The sequence below is a fragment of the Mus caroli genome, chromosome 10 (assembly GCF_900094665.2).
Source record: "Mus caroli chromosome 10, CAROLI_EIJ_v1.1, whole genome shotgun sequence".
NCBI classification, from domain to species: Eukaryota; Metazoa; Chordata; class Mammalia; order Rodentia; family Muridae; genus Mus; species Mus caroli.
Window position 1 is genome coordinate 48,490,408 of NC_034579.1, and position 17,714 is coordinate 48,508,121.

At 41.7% G+C, this 17,714-nt stretch overlaps 1 protein-coding gene across 7 annotated transcripts in view; it reads right to left on the reverse strand.

Moving 5' to 3' along the window:
- Fam184a (family with sequence similarity 184 member A) overlaps window positions 1-17,714 on the reverse strand; it is a 112,272-nt gene that overhangs the window by 55,634 nt on the left and 38,924 nt on the right. For all 7 annotated transcript variants that reach the window (XM_029482936.1, XM_029482934.1, XM_029482933.1 and 4 more), the window contains exons 2-4: window positions 3,776-4,630; window positions 2,407-2,542; window positions 124-305 (exon numbers count right to left, since the gene is read on the reverse strand). In XM_029482936.1, coding sequence (XP_029338796.1) covers window positions 124-305; window positions 2,407-2,542; window positions 3,776-4,630 — 1,173 coding nt within the window. The remainder of the gene's footprint in view (window positions 1-123; window positions 306-2,406; window positions 2,543-3,775; window positions 4,631-17,714) is intronic.

Here is a 17,714-nt window from a genome sequence, read left to right on the forward strand (position 1 = left end):
TACCTTCTCCAGCCCATCTGCCCATCACAGTACCTTCTCCAGCCCATCTGCCCATCACAGTACCTTCTCCAGCCCATCTGCCCATCACACTACCTTCTCCAGCTCCTCTGCCCATCACAGTACCTTCTCCAGCTCCAGCACCTGCTGCTTCTGTTCTTCATCCAGACTCTGCGTTCTGCTCTGCAAAAAAGCTCTTTCCTCTTCCAGCCGACACAATCGCTCGTTGGCTCTGGATTTTTCTGATTCTAAATCTTTAATGGTAACTTCTTGGGTCATCTGAGTTGCCTGAAGCATTCCAATATGACCTAGAAACCGCCCCCCACAAAGAAAATCTCCTTAGTTTATAAGTCTGTCACTATGAGTGTGTGCCTCTAGTGACACAACTGTACTTCATGCCTGAGTGGTCCCAGCTGTCTCTTTGGCTTCCTTGCTGTACAGAGGGAAATAATCTCCCCGGGACTATCTTACCCATTTATACCCCTTTAGAATACAAAGTCCAGTTTTATACCACAGATGGTCCCTGGTACCAACTCCATTTTTTAAAAAGGAAAAACTGCAAGGTAAACAAATGAACATAGGAACAGCTCCTCAATAGTTTGAGGAAAAGTGTTCTGGGAGCAACTACAGAAAGAGGATGCACTGACTAACTCTATGAAATGAAAATGGGCTGTTTATTCTCTTCTCTTCTTTCTTTCCCTCTCCACCCATCCATTTTTCTGTCCGTCTCTGTCTCTGGGAAAATTTGTGTGCAAGGAACAAAGGTTGCAGCTGAGTTTACATTGAATTTGTTTTAGATAAAGACTACATTGAAAAGCAGAGGAGAGCAAAGTTATAAAAACGAACTTAGATGACAGTTAAGCTGGGTGAGAGGTGCAGGAAGAGTTGTTGGGCCAGATATGATCACAACACACGGTTTACATATTTGAAACTGTGAAAGAATAAAGCAAAGACTTATTTAAAATGGGTAAGGGGAATGGAGAGAACCGAGTGTGGGAACAGGTTTGCATAGAAAGCATCATTTAAGGCAGAGGTTTTCAAAGAACCCTGGGCAGACGGCACCAGATTCCCTGGGAACTCCAGTCAGAGCAGCCTACTGCAGCCCAGTGAGTAGGAAATCCTGAGGGTAGGCCTGGCATCCCTGGGATCACAAACTACCTGAATGATTCTGATGGAGCCAGAGATCATTTAAAATGACGGGTTTATAGGCAAGACAATTTGCCAGTGAGCCAATCAAAATTAAAGGTGTTCCTGAAAACAGCTTCACTGGCTAGGGTACACCATCCACTTAGACAGAAAGCAGCTCCAGACTAGATGTGGATCAGCATCTGTCTCCTAAGGGCTGTGCACTGAAGACCACTGCCATATCACATGGGTGACTCAACTGTCCTGTGTGAACTCACCCTTGTTCCCTACATACAAATTCTTTCACAGTCAGCCAGTCAGACAGATGGACGAACATACAGAGGAAGGGAGGGAGGATAGAGAAGCATAAATGGCTCATTTTCATTCATCGGGAAAACTATACTCTCTTAAGGCCAAAAAAATAAGAGGCATCCTGAGGCAGGATAGAAAGACAGGGGACAAGATGGGGATATGGAAGGAGAGGAGCCACCTGGTCCCACGCTTAGGTGAGGTCTCTCACCAACTGAAAGTTAAGCATCCCAGAGCAATTAGCATGTGCTGTGAAAACTGTCTTACTTCAAGACAATCCTCCTTTTACAGAAGGATATTCACAAATAAAAATGTAAAAGCAGCAACATTCCATGCTGAAGGCCTGAGCATACTTAACTCTGAGTCTCACAAACTAGGCTATTAACTTTGGTTGACAGTAAATGCTTCCTGGATAAAATCCTGGCTTGGAACACCCCAGAAACTTCCTTTCAACCTCAAATTCCATGAAAACTGTAAAGATGACAACTGAAAACCCACAAACATTGTAAGAATGAGATAGGAAAATGCAGGTCTCCCTTGAGAAGCCTGGGGCCACGTGTGTGTCTTATTCAGTGATCACCCCTTATCTGTTGACCCTGGGTTTGAATCTATATTTTACAAAAATCCCTTAGGCAAACAATTCTGCTTCAACCTGGCTCATCCTGAGAATCCTGTCTGCAGTGAAGTCATAGACCTAGCTTGACCTTGGTCTGAGGAACCCCACAGACTGCTAGTGGGGAGGCAACTGTGCTCCACAACTGTTGGCAATCATCCCATTATTCCAGTGTTATCATCACTCAGAACATATTAGAGACTTCTCAAATAAAATAGCACAGTCTAGACAGTTTCAAAATACCAGGAAGAATGGAAAATATTAAATTAAAAGAGCTGTCAAAATGTTCAGATATTGTTTTGAATGAACAGCGAAGCCTCTGGTTTTTGTGGAGCAGTGCGCCAAGCTATGGGTAGACATACTAGCTTTGAGAACAAGATCTGAAGCTTGCTCTTGCAATCGCTCCCGGGCAGCTGCTAGCTCGCTCTCCACTTCCTTGTGCTTGCTTAACAAGGCCATTTCTCCCTCCTTGGCATCGTCAAGCTGTTTTTGAAGAACCTAAGGAAGATCATATAGCCATAATCAAAACGCAAGCATGATGCTAAGCTGAAAACTTTTATTTAAATTCCAAGCATCACATTTCTCTTACCAGAAAGTTCCGTGTAACTAGGACAACTTAGTTTCAAGTCTGTAACATGAGGTAACATCACATGACCCAACGGAGGAAGCCTATTTCTACTCTGCCTACTGCAGTCTAATGCTCCACAGATACTAACATGGCCAGGAAGCCTTCTGTGTCAGGGAAATAAAACTTGTGGAGGCTTTTGACATCCTTTCCACACATGGACTAGCTTTTATAAATTTCACTTTTAAGAGCAATAATCTCTTTGTTCAATGTCTAAATATCAAAGAATGTGGCAGACGTCCTTAATAAAGAGAAAAAGAAAAGCACAATTAATCCCTAAGCTCAATATTTCCACTCTCCCGAGCCACTGGTGGAAAGACCAGTAAGCTATTGAGATGAAATCCATGTATAGTATCAACACGGTCTTACACTTATCGTTCTCAGTGCTTGATATCTGAATGTGTAACTGAGTAGGCAAAGGTAATAAAAATTACCCCTTCCACTTCTTTTCCTCACAAAGACAAAGAAAAAAAAGTTGGGAAAGGAGCTTTGAGTGGTATGAACATAAAAAGCCAATGCTAAAGCCTGCCAGGCTGATCTTCAAATCAACAAATTAATACATAAAAAGTTGACACATAAAAGAAAAGTAGGTAATGCTAAGCAATGGCTTAGCAGTTAAGAGTATTTGCTGCTTTTGTAGAGAACTTGGATTCAGTTCCCAAGCGCCCACATGGTAGCGTCCAACCATCCATACACATAAAATAAAATAAAATAAAATAAAATAAAATAAATAAAATAAAATAAATCAAATCCAGAATAAACTTCTTAAAGTTGTTAAGCATCTACCACCCAAAAAAAATTCTCCTGAACATGGGGCAAGAGGAAAGGCAGCTGTCTGCAAAGCCAGAGCTAGGGAGGCAGAAGCTGGGAACCCTGGAGGACACTGGCTAGCCTGAACAGCTGAAATGACAAATAAAGTCCTCTGGTTTCAGCAAAAGACCTTGCCTCAACATAGAAGATGGAGAGCAATCCTAGAAAACACCCAATGTCAACCTCAGTTTCCACATACATATGTGGGCACGTACCCACATTGACACATAAACACGCATGCTCACACACCACACACATGTAAAGAAAGAAGAAACCCTAAATGGCCCACCTCTCACCTGTACATTGTTCTCTGCTGTGGCCAGAGCCATCTGCAGCTTTTGGCATTTGTCGAGAAGGCTGCTAGCTTCATCCTGCACCATCTGCAGCTCTGTCTTCAGTTTTCCTATGGTTTTTCGTAAAATGGCTTCTTGTCCCTGGAACTCTTTGCGAAGATCGGCCTCCTTGTCTCTGCTGGCCTGCAAGCTTTCGGCTGTGAAGAGCTGTGACCTTTTCAAGTTATCAAGCTCACGCTCATAAAACACTTGGGCCTTGCTCAGCTTGCCCTCATACTCCTCGATGAGCTGTTTCTTCTCGAGTCTCAGCTCCTTGACCGTGTTGTTCAAGGCCTCCACCTCCATCCTGTGCAGTCCCTCTGCTTTCTCTTGCCCCAGGTTCACGGAGGAGCTGTGGTTCTGCTGTGACTTCAACAGCTCTTGGACTTCGAGCCTGTGAGTGGTTCTCAGATCCTCCAGAGCCGCCTGTTTGTCGTTTTCAAACTGAACCTGGAGCTGCCCAAAGCTCCGCAACCTTTCTTCGAATTTCTTCCTAATCTCTTCGACCTCCCGGGACATGGTTACTATGCGCTGAACATGCTGGGCCTCTGCACAAAGTTGCATGTCCTCAACTCTGTGCTTATAGGCTTCAAACTCGGTCAAAGCCTCCTGCTTCATTTTCATGTGATCTTCTAAAGACGCTTCCAAAACTTGAATCTTTCTCCTAAGGTCTAACTCTTCGGTCACCTTGCTTTTGTATAGCAGTATTTTTTCTCTTGTTTCTGCAAGGATTTGTTGGATTTCTTCTTCATGGGCATCTTTGAGGGCCTGAATCGCAGCATCGTGTTCATCATTTCTAGTATTCAAAGCATATATTACCTACACAGTTTTGAAAAAGGGAGAAGAATTCAGCACATATTCTTTTACATCTTGAAGTTAATTCTTTCATTTGGATTGATTTTTTTCTACACACATATTATTTCTGGTAACTGTTAAATACTGAGATATCAGGCAATTGTTTTTGTGCCTACAGACTGATTTGCTTTGCAGAGTCTATCCTTGCATAGACTTTGAAACTGTTATTTTAAGACATTCAAGATGACTCATTTGCAAAACTGCACATATACAATCCCAGCAGGAGGTTAAGGCAGAGGTAAAAGTCACTGCACACACAGTGAGTTCCTGGCCATCTTGAACTCCATGGAAAGTCGTCAGCCTATCTCTGTCTCTGTGTGTATCTGTCAGTCTGTCTGTCTGTCTATCTGTCTCTTTCTCCCCATCTTCCTTTAAAAAATATTCAAAATTAAGAATAATATACTATAAATGAAAGGAAGAAAGGAATAGCAGAGGTCACCTGGCCAGAGAAGAGAGTTCTCTGCACAGCGCAGGCCAGCGTAGTGGGGGCTACGGAAGAGGAGGAGGAAAGTCTCAGGTAAGGAGCCACTGTGCACCAGGTCCTTATCTCACACTCACATGCGTGGAGCTCTAGACACCAGGGTTCCTCAGAGCCCTCTTTATGTGTGAAAGGACCTACTTAACTATACAAATGTTAGCGATTCCCTCTTCTAGAACCCTTATACTTTGCTTTTGTTAAGGGATTAGACTTATTTTATTGACAATAAACAAAATCTGCTGTAGTTAAGTCCAATCTAAATTCCTATCGTCTTTAAAAACTCACTTAAGCAATTTAAACCTGATAGGGACTGAGCCTCTGTATTTCCACAGAGCACTGGGGAGCAGTAGCTCTCCAGTCTGAGGCAGCTCTAGAACCACAGGGTTCAAGGGATACGGGGTCAGCCTCCTTTCTCCAGATCACCCCTATGCTTTGGAGCTCCCAGGGGCACCTGAAGTAGACGTAATCATGTGGGCCTGAACTCTTCTCAGTCTTTGAAACCCAATGTCACCTTCAAGTGGACAATGTTAGAATTGAGCTGAATTATAGACACTGACGAAATCCACATATATTGTGGTGAGTGAATAAACCATAGCAAACAACACGGAGTGTGAGATAGGGAAGAATACTGCCTTTATCCCATCTCAAGCATCCATTAAGATGAATGATCAGGGTGGACTTGGTGGCACACATCACTCATCCCAATAGTCAAAAGGTGAAGGCCAAGACATGGCCATGAACTTATGGCCAGGCTGGACTACACAGTGAGTACCAGACTAGTCAGGGATAGCAATGCTTTGTCTAAAACAAAAAACAAATAAAAATGATAGAGAAAATAAACATGAAAAAACAAGAAAAGGAAAGAAATTAAACAAAAGAAAGGCAAAGGAAAGCCCACTGGTCAGGATGCCTAGAGCAAAGCAGATGGTTTGGGTCATTTTAAAATAAGAATCTTATACATAAAGATTCAAATGAACAAGGTAAAGGAGACAGGAGGATTCCTGAAGCTGATTAGACAGACATCCTAGAGGAATCCATGAGCTCTAGGCTCAGTGAAAGACCCTGCCATCACAGGGAGACACCAACCTCAACCTTGAGCCTCCATACATGCACACTAGTGTAAGAGCATCTGCATACATGGGTGCACACATCTAGATTGATAAGTGTACACGCACGCGCACACATACACACCCCTACAAATATAAGTAAAAATAAGACATACTTTGCTCCATTACAGGTTTCTTTCTGCAGTGAGTATATATGTATGCTGTGTCTCCCCCCAAAAGGACTGTCACACACAGAAAATCAGTTCTTGATGTTTGAGACACAGGCTTATGGTGTTTTATCATAACAGTCTGATCCTATTAAAACACTGGTAATATATCAATATGTTCCTGCTGAAATTTTAACTAGAAATAAAGTATATTCATTGTCCAAAAAGTCCATTTATAATAAACGCCATCCACCAAAGCAAAATGTATCATATTAACTTATTAACTAAAGTCAGTTTCTATCCCAGGGATGCAAGAATACACAAATTAAGAAATTTTAAAAATAGATCTCCAATAACTCAAAAAATAATAACAAGCATATACAAGCAGGATTGTATTAAATTAAAAAGCTTTTGAACAGTTAAAGAAACAACTGAGTAAAGAGAGAACATACAGAATGAGAGAAAATATTTGCCAGCTATACTTTTAGGAGGGATTAATATTCAGAATATATAAAGAACTCAAATTATTCAACAGCAAAAGGCTAAGTAATCCATTTAATAAATAGTCAAAGAATATGAAAAGATACTTCTCAAGGTTCAAATGGCCAATAAGTATAGTACATGAGAAAAGTGTTTAATATCCTCAGCTCTCAGGGAAGTAACATGGAGGGGGCCAGCAATATGGCTCAGAGAGTAAAGGAGCTTGCCACAAAGCCTGACAACATGAGTTCAACTCCCAGAACAATTCCCAGAACCCAATGGTAGAAGGAGGAAACGACTCCTCCAAGTTGTCTCCTGAGCTTCATGCCTGCCAAGTGGCATGAATGCACATACACAATAAACAGATACATAAATATGTAAATAAATACTTCAAGTTTTTTGGTGTTCAGTAACTTTAATATGCTTGATAAATAGATCCCTAATGCCAACTTTGCCATCTGAAAGATCTGTACAACTGTATCTTTAAAGTAGTTTCAAAATCCTGATTTTAAAAAAGCATACAATATGAACAACAATAATGAAACTATTATAATGCTTTTTAAAACTTTTTATTGAAAATGGATTTTTCATATAACATATTCTAGTTACTGTTTCCCTTCCCCCAACTCCTCAGATCCTTCCCTCTTCCACTCACCCATAATCCACACCCTTTCTTTTTCTCTCTCATTAGAACACAAACAGACATATAAAATAATAATAAAATAAAATGAGGTTAAAAAACAAGCAAATCAAAATAAAACATAACAAACAAGCAGAAGAAAAACAGCTGCCAAAGAAAATACACAAGAAATATCATATATAGACACAGTGTCACAAACATATGCAGACAGAAGGAAAACAGTCAAAGGAAAAATGCAAGAAACACATAGAGACACAGTGTCATACATGTCTGCACAGACAGAAAACCCATAGGACTGGAAACCATAGTAGATACACAAAGTCCTGTAAGGTAAAAAAAATAAAAAATAAAAAGAAGAAACAAACAACAAAGCTTCTACAAAGCATTATGAGACAAAGACTCTTCAACAGTGCCATTGGGTTTGTTTTGTGTGATCCATTTATTGCTGGGCCTGTGGTCTGGCCCTCAGAATGGTTTCTACACCCAGTGAGACTGCACTGGAGAAAACAAACTGTCCATTTGTGAGTGGCTGTCAACTGGAGACTGCTTCTATTTTGGGAAAGGGGCGTGTCCACTTCTCCTGTCCATACTGGGACCCCATATGGCCCAGACCTGTGCATGCTGCTGTGGTCTCTGTCACTTCTTATGTATGTAGATCAGATTGATTTAGAGGGCCATGGTGGTTCTGTTTGTTTTACAGTTTTTGTTTTGTTTTGTTTTGTTTTGGAGTCCTGCATCCCCTCTGGCTCTCACATTCTTTCTACCCAGTCTTTTGGGTAGAAATCCTACCCAGGATTCCCTGAGCTCTGTGGCTCTGGAGAAATTCGAGGGCAACAACCCATTTAGGACTGAGAGCTCCAAAGTCTCTCAGACTCTGCACATTGTCCAGTTGTGGGTCTCTGTATTTGTAATCCCATCTGCTGCAGGAAGAAACTTCTCTGATGATGGCAGAGCAAGGCACTGATCTATGAGTATAGTAGAATGTTGTTAGGAACCATTTTATTGAGTTCCTTATGTAGAATGTAGTATCTTGTTTCTCCTAGTCTTATCTAATGTCAGGTTCTTGGCCACGGATGGGCTCCATCTCATGAAGTGGTCCTTAAATCCAATCAGATAGTGGTTGGTTTCTTTAACATTTGTACCACTATTGCACCCGCCTATCATGTAGGGATGATAAACCAGTCACCATTGTAGACTGGTTTGTAGCTGGGTTGAGGTTTACATTGTTCCTCTGGTAGCATGTGGAGCACCTTCCAGTAGCATGAATACTATTCATTTGAGGTGAAGGCTCTAGTTAGGTGCCAGATGGACTTTTTCTTGTTCAGTGAGATAAGTGGGTGTTGTCTTCAGCAATAAGGGCTTACCATCAGATTGTGGCTAGTGACCAAGAGCCTTGGAAATAGCTTGGGTTGTTTGGGGGTTTCAATGGGTCCTCTTTGCAGACAACTCAATTGGATGTAACCCAGTCACAGAAGTGGAGGCTTCATTTGGTGACAAGAGACAGCCAGTGGGGGCTCTATCTCCCCTGTTATTTGGTGATTCCATCTAGATCACCTTCACATATGTGTGTATTTTAAGTTTCCATATGACTCCTCAAATGACCCTTAGTTTTAGCTGTCCATCCCTGCATCCCTCCCTGATGAATCTCCGGTAGTACTAATCCCCACTTCCTCACCCATCCATAACCATCTATTCTATTCTGTTTTCCCTAGGGTGATCTATCACCTTCCCTAAACCCTTACTCTGTGCGTATATGAATCATAGCTTCCTTATCAAAGCCTTAACTGCTAACGTCCACATAGAAGTGAACACACACTATATTAAATGGATACTTTAAAATTTGTAAAGGGGCTAGAGAGATGGTTCAGTGGTTCCAAGCATGAGCTACTCTTCTAGAGAACCAGGGTGAAATTCCTAACACCTGCATGGTCACTCATAACCATCTGTAACTGTTTCCATGGGATCCAACACCCTTTTTCTGGCTTCCACAAGTGCAGGGGGAGGAGCTGATAATTAAAATCTAACTCCCTAATTGGTTCTTGATTGGGTCAATAAAGACAGCAGAAGCCAATCGCTGGGCAAAGGATAAGGTGGGATTTCCAGGCCGGACAGGAAGAGAAGGGGACAGAGGGAACTAGGAGGTAAAGTGGACAGGATGAACACCAAGCAGGCCTGGGGGCTATTAGATGAATTCTAATATAGAATAGCTGTTGAGTTTAGGACAATAGATTTAAGCCCAGCGGTTGTGTCATTTGGCTGATTTTAAAATATTAAGATTGTCTGGTGTTTTCCATTTGCAATGATTCAGGTGGGGATGAGAAAGAGTGTAAACATGGAGCAGTCATTGGTGGAGCAGTAGATCGGTGAAATTCGACTGGTAGCTCCAGACGTTCTCAGGAGGGATGGATGATGGGCAGCTTATCAGGCCAGCAGTGGGAGCTGGGTGAGAAGGCCATTTCCGTTCAGGCACTCAGCAAGGAGAAACCGGCAGCACTCTCGGGAATATTGGTGGCAGTCATTCTTGGGGCACAGCCGGGATCTTGGGAAGGTGTTAGCTAGCCATGGGGGCTGATTATCAGATGGCAGGCAAGCTGCTGATCACAGAGCCTAGCCCCAGCAAGCGTGCACTTTTAAAATTACAGGCAACACACAGGTACCAGGCATATAAACAGTACACAAACATGCATGCACATGTTGCACAGACAAAATAACCACACATGTAAAAAAGATAATTAATTTTAAAGACATGGACATTCCATCCACATCAGCCAGAATGGCTGTTATCAAGCACACAGAATTAAGGAAGACTTCGGATGCAAGAGAGCAGGAAAGGAATTCCTCTGTCCACATCCTCCAGTACATTGTTTCTCTGTAGCTATCACTCTAACTGGAGTAAAAGGAGATCTCTAAGTCATTTTAACTTGCATTTCGCTCATGGGTCGTGAAGTCATACATTTTTTTTTTTCGGTTCATTGCTGTGGTGGTTTGAATAAGAATGATCCTGTAGGCTCATATATCTGAATGCTTAGTCGTCAGGGGATGGCGGCACTTGACAGGAATTAGGAGGCGTGGCCTTAGTGGAGGAAGAGTGCTTGAGGTTTGAGGTTTCAAGAGCTCAAGCCAGGTTAGGTGTCTCTCTTCCTGCTGACTGAGGATCCAGAGGTAGATCTCTCAGCTACTTCTCTGTCACCATGTCTGCCTATGTGTTGCCATGCTCCCGGACAGAAACATGGCCTAACCCTCTGAACCTTGAGCCAGTCCCAATTACATGCTGTCTTTTAGAAGAGTTGCTGTGGTCATGCTGTCTCTTCACAGAACAGAACACCGACCAAGACAACGTCAATCATTCTTATGTTGTTGTTTTTTCTTTTTCTTTTTCCTTTGATATTTTCTTTATTTACATTTCAAATGTTATCCCTTTTCCTAGTTTTCCCTCCAAAAATCCCCTATCCCCTCCTGTCTTCCCCTTGCTCACCAACCCACCCACTCCCATTCCCAGTCCTGGCATTCCCCTATACTGGGGCAGAGAACCTTCACAGGACCAAGGGACTCTCCTCCCACTGATAACTGACTAGGCCATCCTCTGCTATTATGTTGTGCTCTTTAATTTCCTGTTCTGTAGTTTTGTCTGTATTTTCTTTTTCTTCTTCTTTCTTTTTTAATTCTGGGTATTAATCCCATGAGGTGTATAGCAAGTAAAGGTTTTCCTGTTACAACTTAGGTGGTCTCTTCTCTCAATCAACTGCTTCCTTTGCTGGGCAGCAGCATTCTCACCCAGGAGCTTCTGTTTGTCAGCTGTTGACACAATCTCTTGAGCAAGCAGGTTCCTATTCAGAAGGCCCATAGGCCAATTTCCTTTACTCACTTTTTCCTTGAAATGTTAGAGTTTCAGATCTTCCATTAAGGTCTTTGATCTGTCTTGAGTTGATTTTTGTGCAAGGTGAATTTCCTTCTTTTAACATGTGGATTTTCTCAGCATCATTTGTTAAAAAGGTTGTCTTCTCCAATGTCAAAACTCAGTCATATGGGTCTTGCATCTGTGTTCTGTGTCTTCTTGTCTGTGTGTATGTCTTCAGTACCCCACTAGTCTTGTCACTATGCTCTACAGTATATACTCAAATTAGGCATAGTGATACTGCTAGCATTCTTCTTTTTGCCTAGGAGCCCTTTGGCTCTTCAAGGTCTCTCATGTTTCCTCATGAATTTTAAGATCTGATTTGTTTTCTATTTCTGTAAAGCATGACACTAGAATCTTGGTGATAAATACAGTGAACCCGAAGAATTGTCTGGGTAGTAAAACCATCCCTACAATGCTAATTCTGTCAATGCAGCAAGGGAGAGGGCTTTTATTTTCTTCTAGTTACTTCTTCAATTTATTTCTTCTTAGTTATAAAGTCTTAATTCTAGTTCCTAGTGAACCCCTCCCCACAACATGACCCATCAAATGCATCTTTACAATCAGAATCTTTTAATTTTCTCAAATATTAGGGGATGAAGCAAAGAGAGAATCTGAGACTAAAGAATCAGGGAGAGGATGGTACAAAGAGGGATAGCACACACTCTGTGAAGGGCAGTAGGCTCTGGATTGAGGTGTGTGAACACTGTCAGCACAGGGCAGGGGGAGGGATGCGGGGAAGGGTGGCTTGTGTCTGCTGGATTTGTCATGTTTTGGGAAATGGAACATTCTGTTAAAAGAAAAGCACAATGTGCTGGGGACTGAACCAGGGCCTTGTGTCCAGCAGGCAGGGGTTCTGCCAAATGAGCCCCACCTCTGCTCCACATTTAAGCTTCATATCCTTCCGGTGGGATCAGTCAACAGGTTACCTGGTCATACAGCATTGGTCAAGGACACTGTCAAAACCCAAATTCCTCAAAAAAAGACTTCTTACTTTTGCCATGAGGGCTTGTTCTATTTGTTCTACAATGATACCACATTGCCTGGATTTATATTTAGTGATACTCTTGAAATAGCTTCACATGTAAAATTTTCACAAATTATCCAAGGTAATTCTCTATTTCTTAAACATTTCCAATGGGCTCTGAACAGCTTAGTTAGGGAATATTATTCATCTGTAACATAGTTTATAACTTGGGACCTAAATATTAGCCTCGTGAGTCAGTAAAGGCACATTAACCAAATACTTAAAGCTCCTTTCCTCTAGAGGTTATAAAATTGTACAAATTTCCTTGCTGATTTTCTTGACAGTTCCAATGAAGATGAGAAGTACCATGTATTTACGCCATCTACATCACTTCAGTGACAGTTTTAATCACTGTACAAAAAAAAAAAAGAAAATAAACAAAGTACAAACTGTTTATAAAACCAGATTCATCACAAGTTGAGGGATTAGGCTCAAGATGAGGTGGACCAAAGAAAAGCAAAGAACAAGGAGGTCACAAATGAGAATGAGCTCAAAAGAACAACGATAAGGCAGGAGCCACATGGATGGTACGAGTACCATCCAATACAAAAGGAGCAAGGTCAGAAGAAAATGCTAGGCTATGGAAGCAGCAAGTGCATGTCCGTGAGACACACGCACAGATGCCTGCGCGTGCGTGCACGCGCGCGCACACACACATACACACACACACACATACACACGCACACACACACAGATAAGCACACATACAGCTTTCTCCTTTTTGAACCAATTTAAAAAGCATTTTATCTACCAGTGCATACTATCTCTAAATACATTCAAACATTATTTTCTAATATCAAAAGCAAGAGTATTATCACACTCCCAAATTTAGACTGATAGAATACTCTCTAATTCCCAGAGCATAATAAACATAATCAAAGTATTCCAGTAGTGAAATTTACAGTATATTTTCTTTATCAAAGTAGATTACCTAGAATACCACATTGCAGTAAACTGCTGTGCCACTTTAGTGTTCTTTAGCCAGAAACATGTGCACATGCACACACACATGCACTCATGCACATATGCAGAGAGAGAGAGAAGAGCTATTATTTTCTTTTCCTTTTTAAATTTTATGACACTTGTTTTTAAAGAACCTAGATATTGGTTATAAGTTGTGTAGTGTTATGTTTTTATTTTGTGCTTTTTAAAATATCACATGACTTAAGTAAATTTTATGTTCTGTCTTTTCAACTCAACTATGTGTGCCAGGTATCTAAAATTAACCAATATCACATATATTGATATATTAATAATCTATGGGTAAATCTATGAAACATATTATTCATTTATCAACCCTTTTCTCAGGTAGTATCCTTCCCTTGTAATGTTCTAGGCTCGAGGCAGGAGGATAACCCCATTTCAGTCCCTGAACCACAACGTATGACTGTATCTCAAACACAAACAAAAAGAGATAGGTAACTAGGAAAGAGTTCACTTTTGCTTATAAAAGATAGGTAGATCCCATGGCCCCGAGGCCATGAGAGCAGGAGAGCTGGCCCCACCCCCTCAACTGGGCAAAGCAGGATAGGTGGCCCTGGTGGTACAGGCTCAGAAAAGCTGGCAGGCTGACCAACGCAGCCACCACCCAGGCCCAGATGTAGGGTTTTGAGTTGCCTCATCCTAACATCTACCCCTTCTATGAATTGCTAGAGTGTGTGAAGGAGTTGGTCCTGCAGATGCAAAGCTGCAGAAACTCCAGTGAGGAGCCATTATTGATGGTGTAGCAGAAGCCAGAGGCCTCCAACCACACCAGTGACTCATTGCAGTGAACATTTGCAAGTAAAGCTATGTAGATGAAAGCGTATGCTATGTGACACACTGTGACACACTGCAGCTTCCATGGTGAGATGTTCTTTCTTATTTCTATTTATTTTTAATTTTGTTGGTGTTTTTTGGGGGGAGGTGTTGCAAGGGTGAAGGGTGGATATGGAGGGGTGGGCCAATGAGTGGTATTGGAGTGGATGATGTGAAATTCACAAAGAATCTAAAGGTTTAAAAATTAAAATAAATAAAACCTTATCATTCACAATAGCAATAACAACAACACAGGTAGATCCTAAAGACCACAAATCTAACCCATGTGCAGCAAGTTACAGGCCCAGCCACCCAGCCACCCAGCTCTGTGGGATTGTGTCCTTTTTTTGCCTGGGTGGGGATTGTCAGGCAAAGGCCATGTTTATAAGCACAGAGGGGACTCCAAGGGGCGGGCTGTGAGAACTGTAGAGAAACAAGTACTAACAACGTAGCCCTGTAAAGCAAAACTGACAGTTCTCAATGATACAAGAGGAAAACCCTTCTAATCCGCATTCTCACACATTGTTTGGGCATGCAGTTCACTTCCCACAGCTAACTGTATGACAGGATGCACGGAGAGCTTTGCACACATGGATGTCCAAGGTGAGCGCCACAGAACGTACTCACGGGTTCTGCCCCGGCCAGAAGTTAACTGCCTCCATTTTTCACCTCCTGATCCGCTCCCTTTTGTATTAAATTAAACAGAAAAACAAAAAGCTGCTTTTCATACATTATGTAATCAAATTAATTCCAGCAGCAGACTTGTGCCCAAATGAAACATTTAGGAGGCAATTAACAAAAAAAGCTCATTCAGATTTATGTAAGCCAAGGGCACTCTAGAACCTTGATTTTAAAATAATTTGAAAACCTAATTGCTTTGGGAAATAATTACTTTAAAAAAAACATTGGTTCTGTTTGTTTCTATTACTGTTGGAAACATATTCCAGAAAATATTTATAAAGTATATGATGCTTTCTTTTCCTGCACGATGTAGAAGCATCTATTTTCTCAGGAGATTAAACCTGAATTTTGAAACACAAAGGTCTTTTTGAACACAGAAGTCATAAAGTCTCACAAATCCAGCTGTCATTCAGTGAGATCTGTGGCACCAAACTTTAAGAAAATAACCAACAACTTTTTGTGAAAGTCTACTGAGTGCTCTAGATTGCTTTTATGAATTCCAGCAAAGAAAAGTATATGGATTCTTAATCCTGAATAGAACTCTTCAAAGCAAACCATACACAAAATACCAACAATTTTAGATAATATGCATGTGTGTCAAGTATCAAGCTGTAGGGTGCAGATTACAGGACACAGCATGAAGTCTTCCACAGACCGAAGGTAATCGGAAAAGCTCGGAAAGGGTGGGGCTGGGGAGATGGCTCAGCAGCTCGGAGCACTTGCTACTCTTCCAGAGAATGCAGATTCAGTTCTTAGCATCTGTAGCTCTTTGATTCCGTTCCAGGAATGTGACGCCCTCTTCTGGCTACCACAGGCAGTGCACACACATGATGCACATACATACATGCACACAAATAATCATGTACATAAAACAAGATTTTAAATTAGTAGATTTAGGAAGGCCTGAAAGGACACAGGCATTTGTACAGAACTGTAAGGAGGGCCACTTGGGCTAAGGCACAGGGAGCACTGTGCTCTGGGCTTTGTGTAGTCTCGTAACTCATCAACAAGAGTGATGGCCAAGGAAAGCCACTGATGAAATTTAAATTCCTAGAGACTAATAGTGTTGCAGAAATGTGATTAGGAAAGTAGATAGTAATTTTATACTTTAGTAATTTTAGAAGACTTAGAATCGATACATATTTCTTTATTTATATGTAATTAGTGACTCTAGTCACTAATTCTACCCCTCCACCCCCTACACATTTTTATTGATTTTCTGGGAATTTCACATCATGTACCCCAATCACATTGTCTTCCCAGGACTTCCATATTCACCACCCCTGTGACCTACCCCCTGAAAAAAAGTTAAAAAAAAAAAAAAACCAAGGAAAAAGTAAAGAAAACAAGCAAACAAACAAGACCCCAAAACAATTCCACTTTGTGTTACCTATATATTTGCTGGAGCTTGGTCAAACTCTCAGTAGCTGGCTGGCCCCTGAAATAAAACTTAGGCCTTTTAGACACTGATTCTTTACATTCCACAGTCTCTCACTAATTTTTCACATAAGACTTTTTTTTTTAAAGATTATTTATTATATGTAAGTACACTGTAGCTGTCTTCAGACACCCCAGAAGAGGGCATCAGATCTTGTTACGGTTCGTTGTGAGCCATCATGTGGTTGCTGGGATTTGAATTCAGGACCTTTGGAAGCATAGTCAGTGCTCTTAACCGCTGAGCCATCCTTTTAACATGTAAATATTCCTTGAAGAAGAGAGCAATGTGTGATTAACTGTGTACCACAGCCCCTTCCCCTGTTTTGAGTACATAAGGCACAGGATCCTAGGATCAATCCCCAGTGCTGACAGAAATCAGTTACCACAGTGAACCAATACCGTAAAGCCATAGGGAGAGGGAGTGAGTAAAATGTCTTATGTTGAAAGAGGTTCAATTGGTTCTCACCTGTAAATATAATTTGCCTGACCCCTTGTAAGTTATAGGTCTTGTGTCCGTACTGCCACAGGGCTCAGCTACTTGGGGGGGCAGGACTCGGGGAGTTGACTGTGCTTAAGCACACTGTTGCCTGGCAAGTGTTGGGCTGTAGGGAAGCCCTGGGACATCTCTCAAGGATGGGGGACACACTGGCAAACCAGGCCAGTTCCAACATAGAGAGTTAAGGGCCACAAGAAATGGGTCTTTCCTTCACAATTCTTGATTTTAACCACTGGTAGTACAAGCTAACCTGCTAACATGAATAGAAGACAGCAGAGGTAATGCACAGACTCCCAACAAGAGAGGTAGGGGTAGACCCTCTCTTAGTGGCAGCAGTAGCAACAAGTGGCTTGACAACCCTTACCCAGGAAAGACAAAGATGAAATCCCACAGAGCTGGGCTGAAACCAGGTAAGCCCTGGCCTGAATCTCGCTGAACATGGGCAGGACGCTTGGTCTTAGGGTCTACCTTTTATACACAAAAGTAAATTCTGTACTATTTCTTCTCTCTTTTTGTTTGTTTGTTTGTTTGTTTGGGGTGAGGGATTCAGTCACACGTTGTGGTCCAGGGACTGAAATGTGGCTTACTGCTGTGAGCTTTTATCCTGAGTGGCCCCAGAACTTGGCAGCTAGCCACTGCAATTCTTTAGCTTCCAGCTTCAGGCAGTATCTGCTTGTGTTAAAAGATCTTGAACAGGGCTTGGGGGCCAGGACAATCAGTTATATAGAGACAAGTTGTTACAACTCTTGGGTGGCTAGTGTCACAGTTCTTAGGCCTGAGATACCGTGATCTTTTTTTTTTTAATTTTTAATATTTTTATTACATATTTTCCTCAATTACATTTCCAATGTTATCCCAAAAGTCCCCCATAGTGCCCCCACTTCCCTACCCACCCATTCCCATT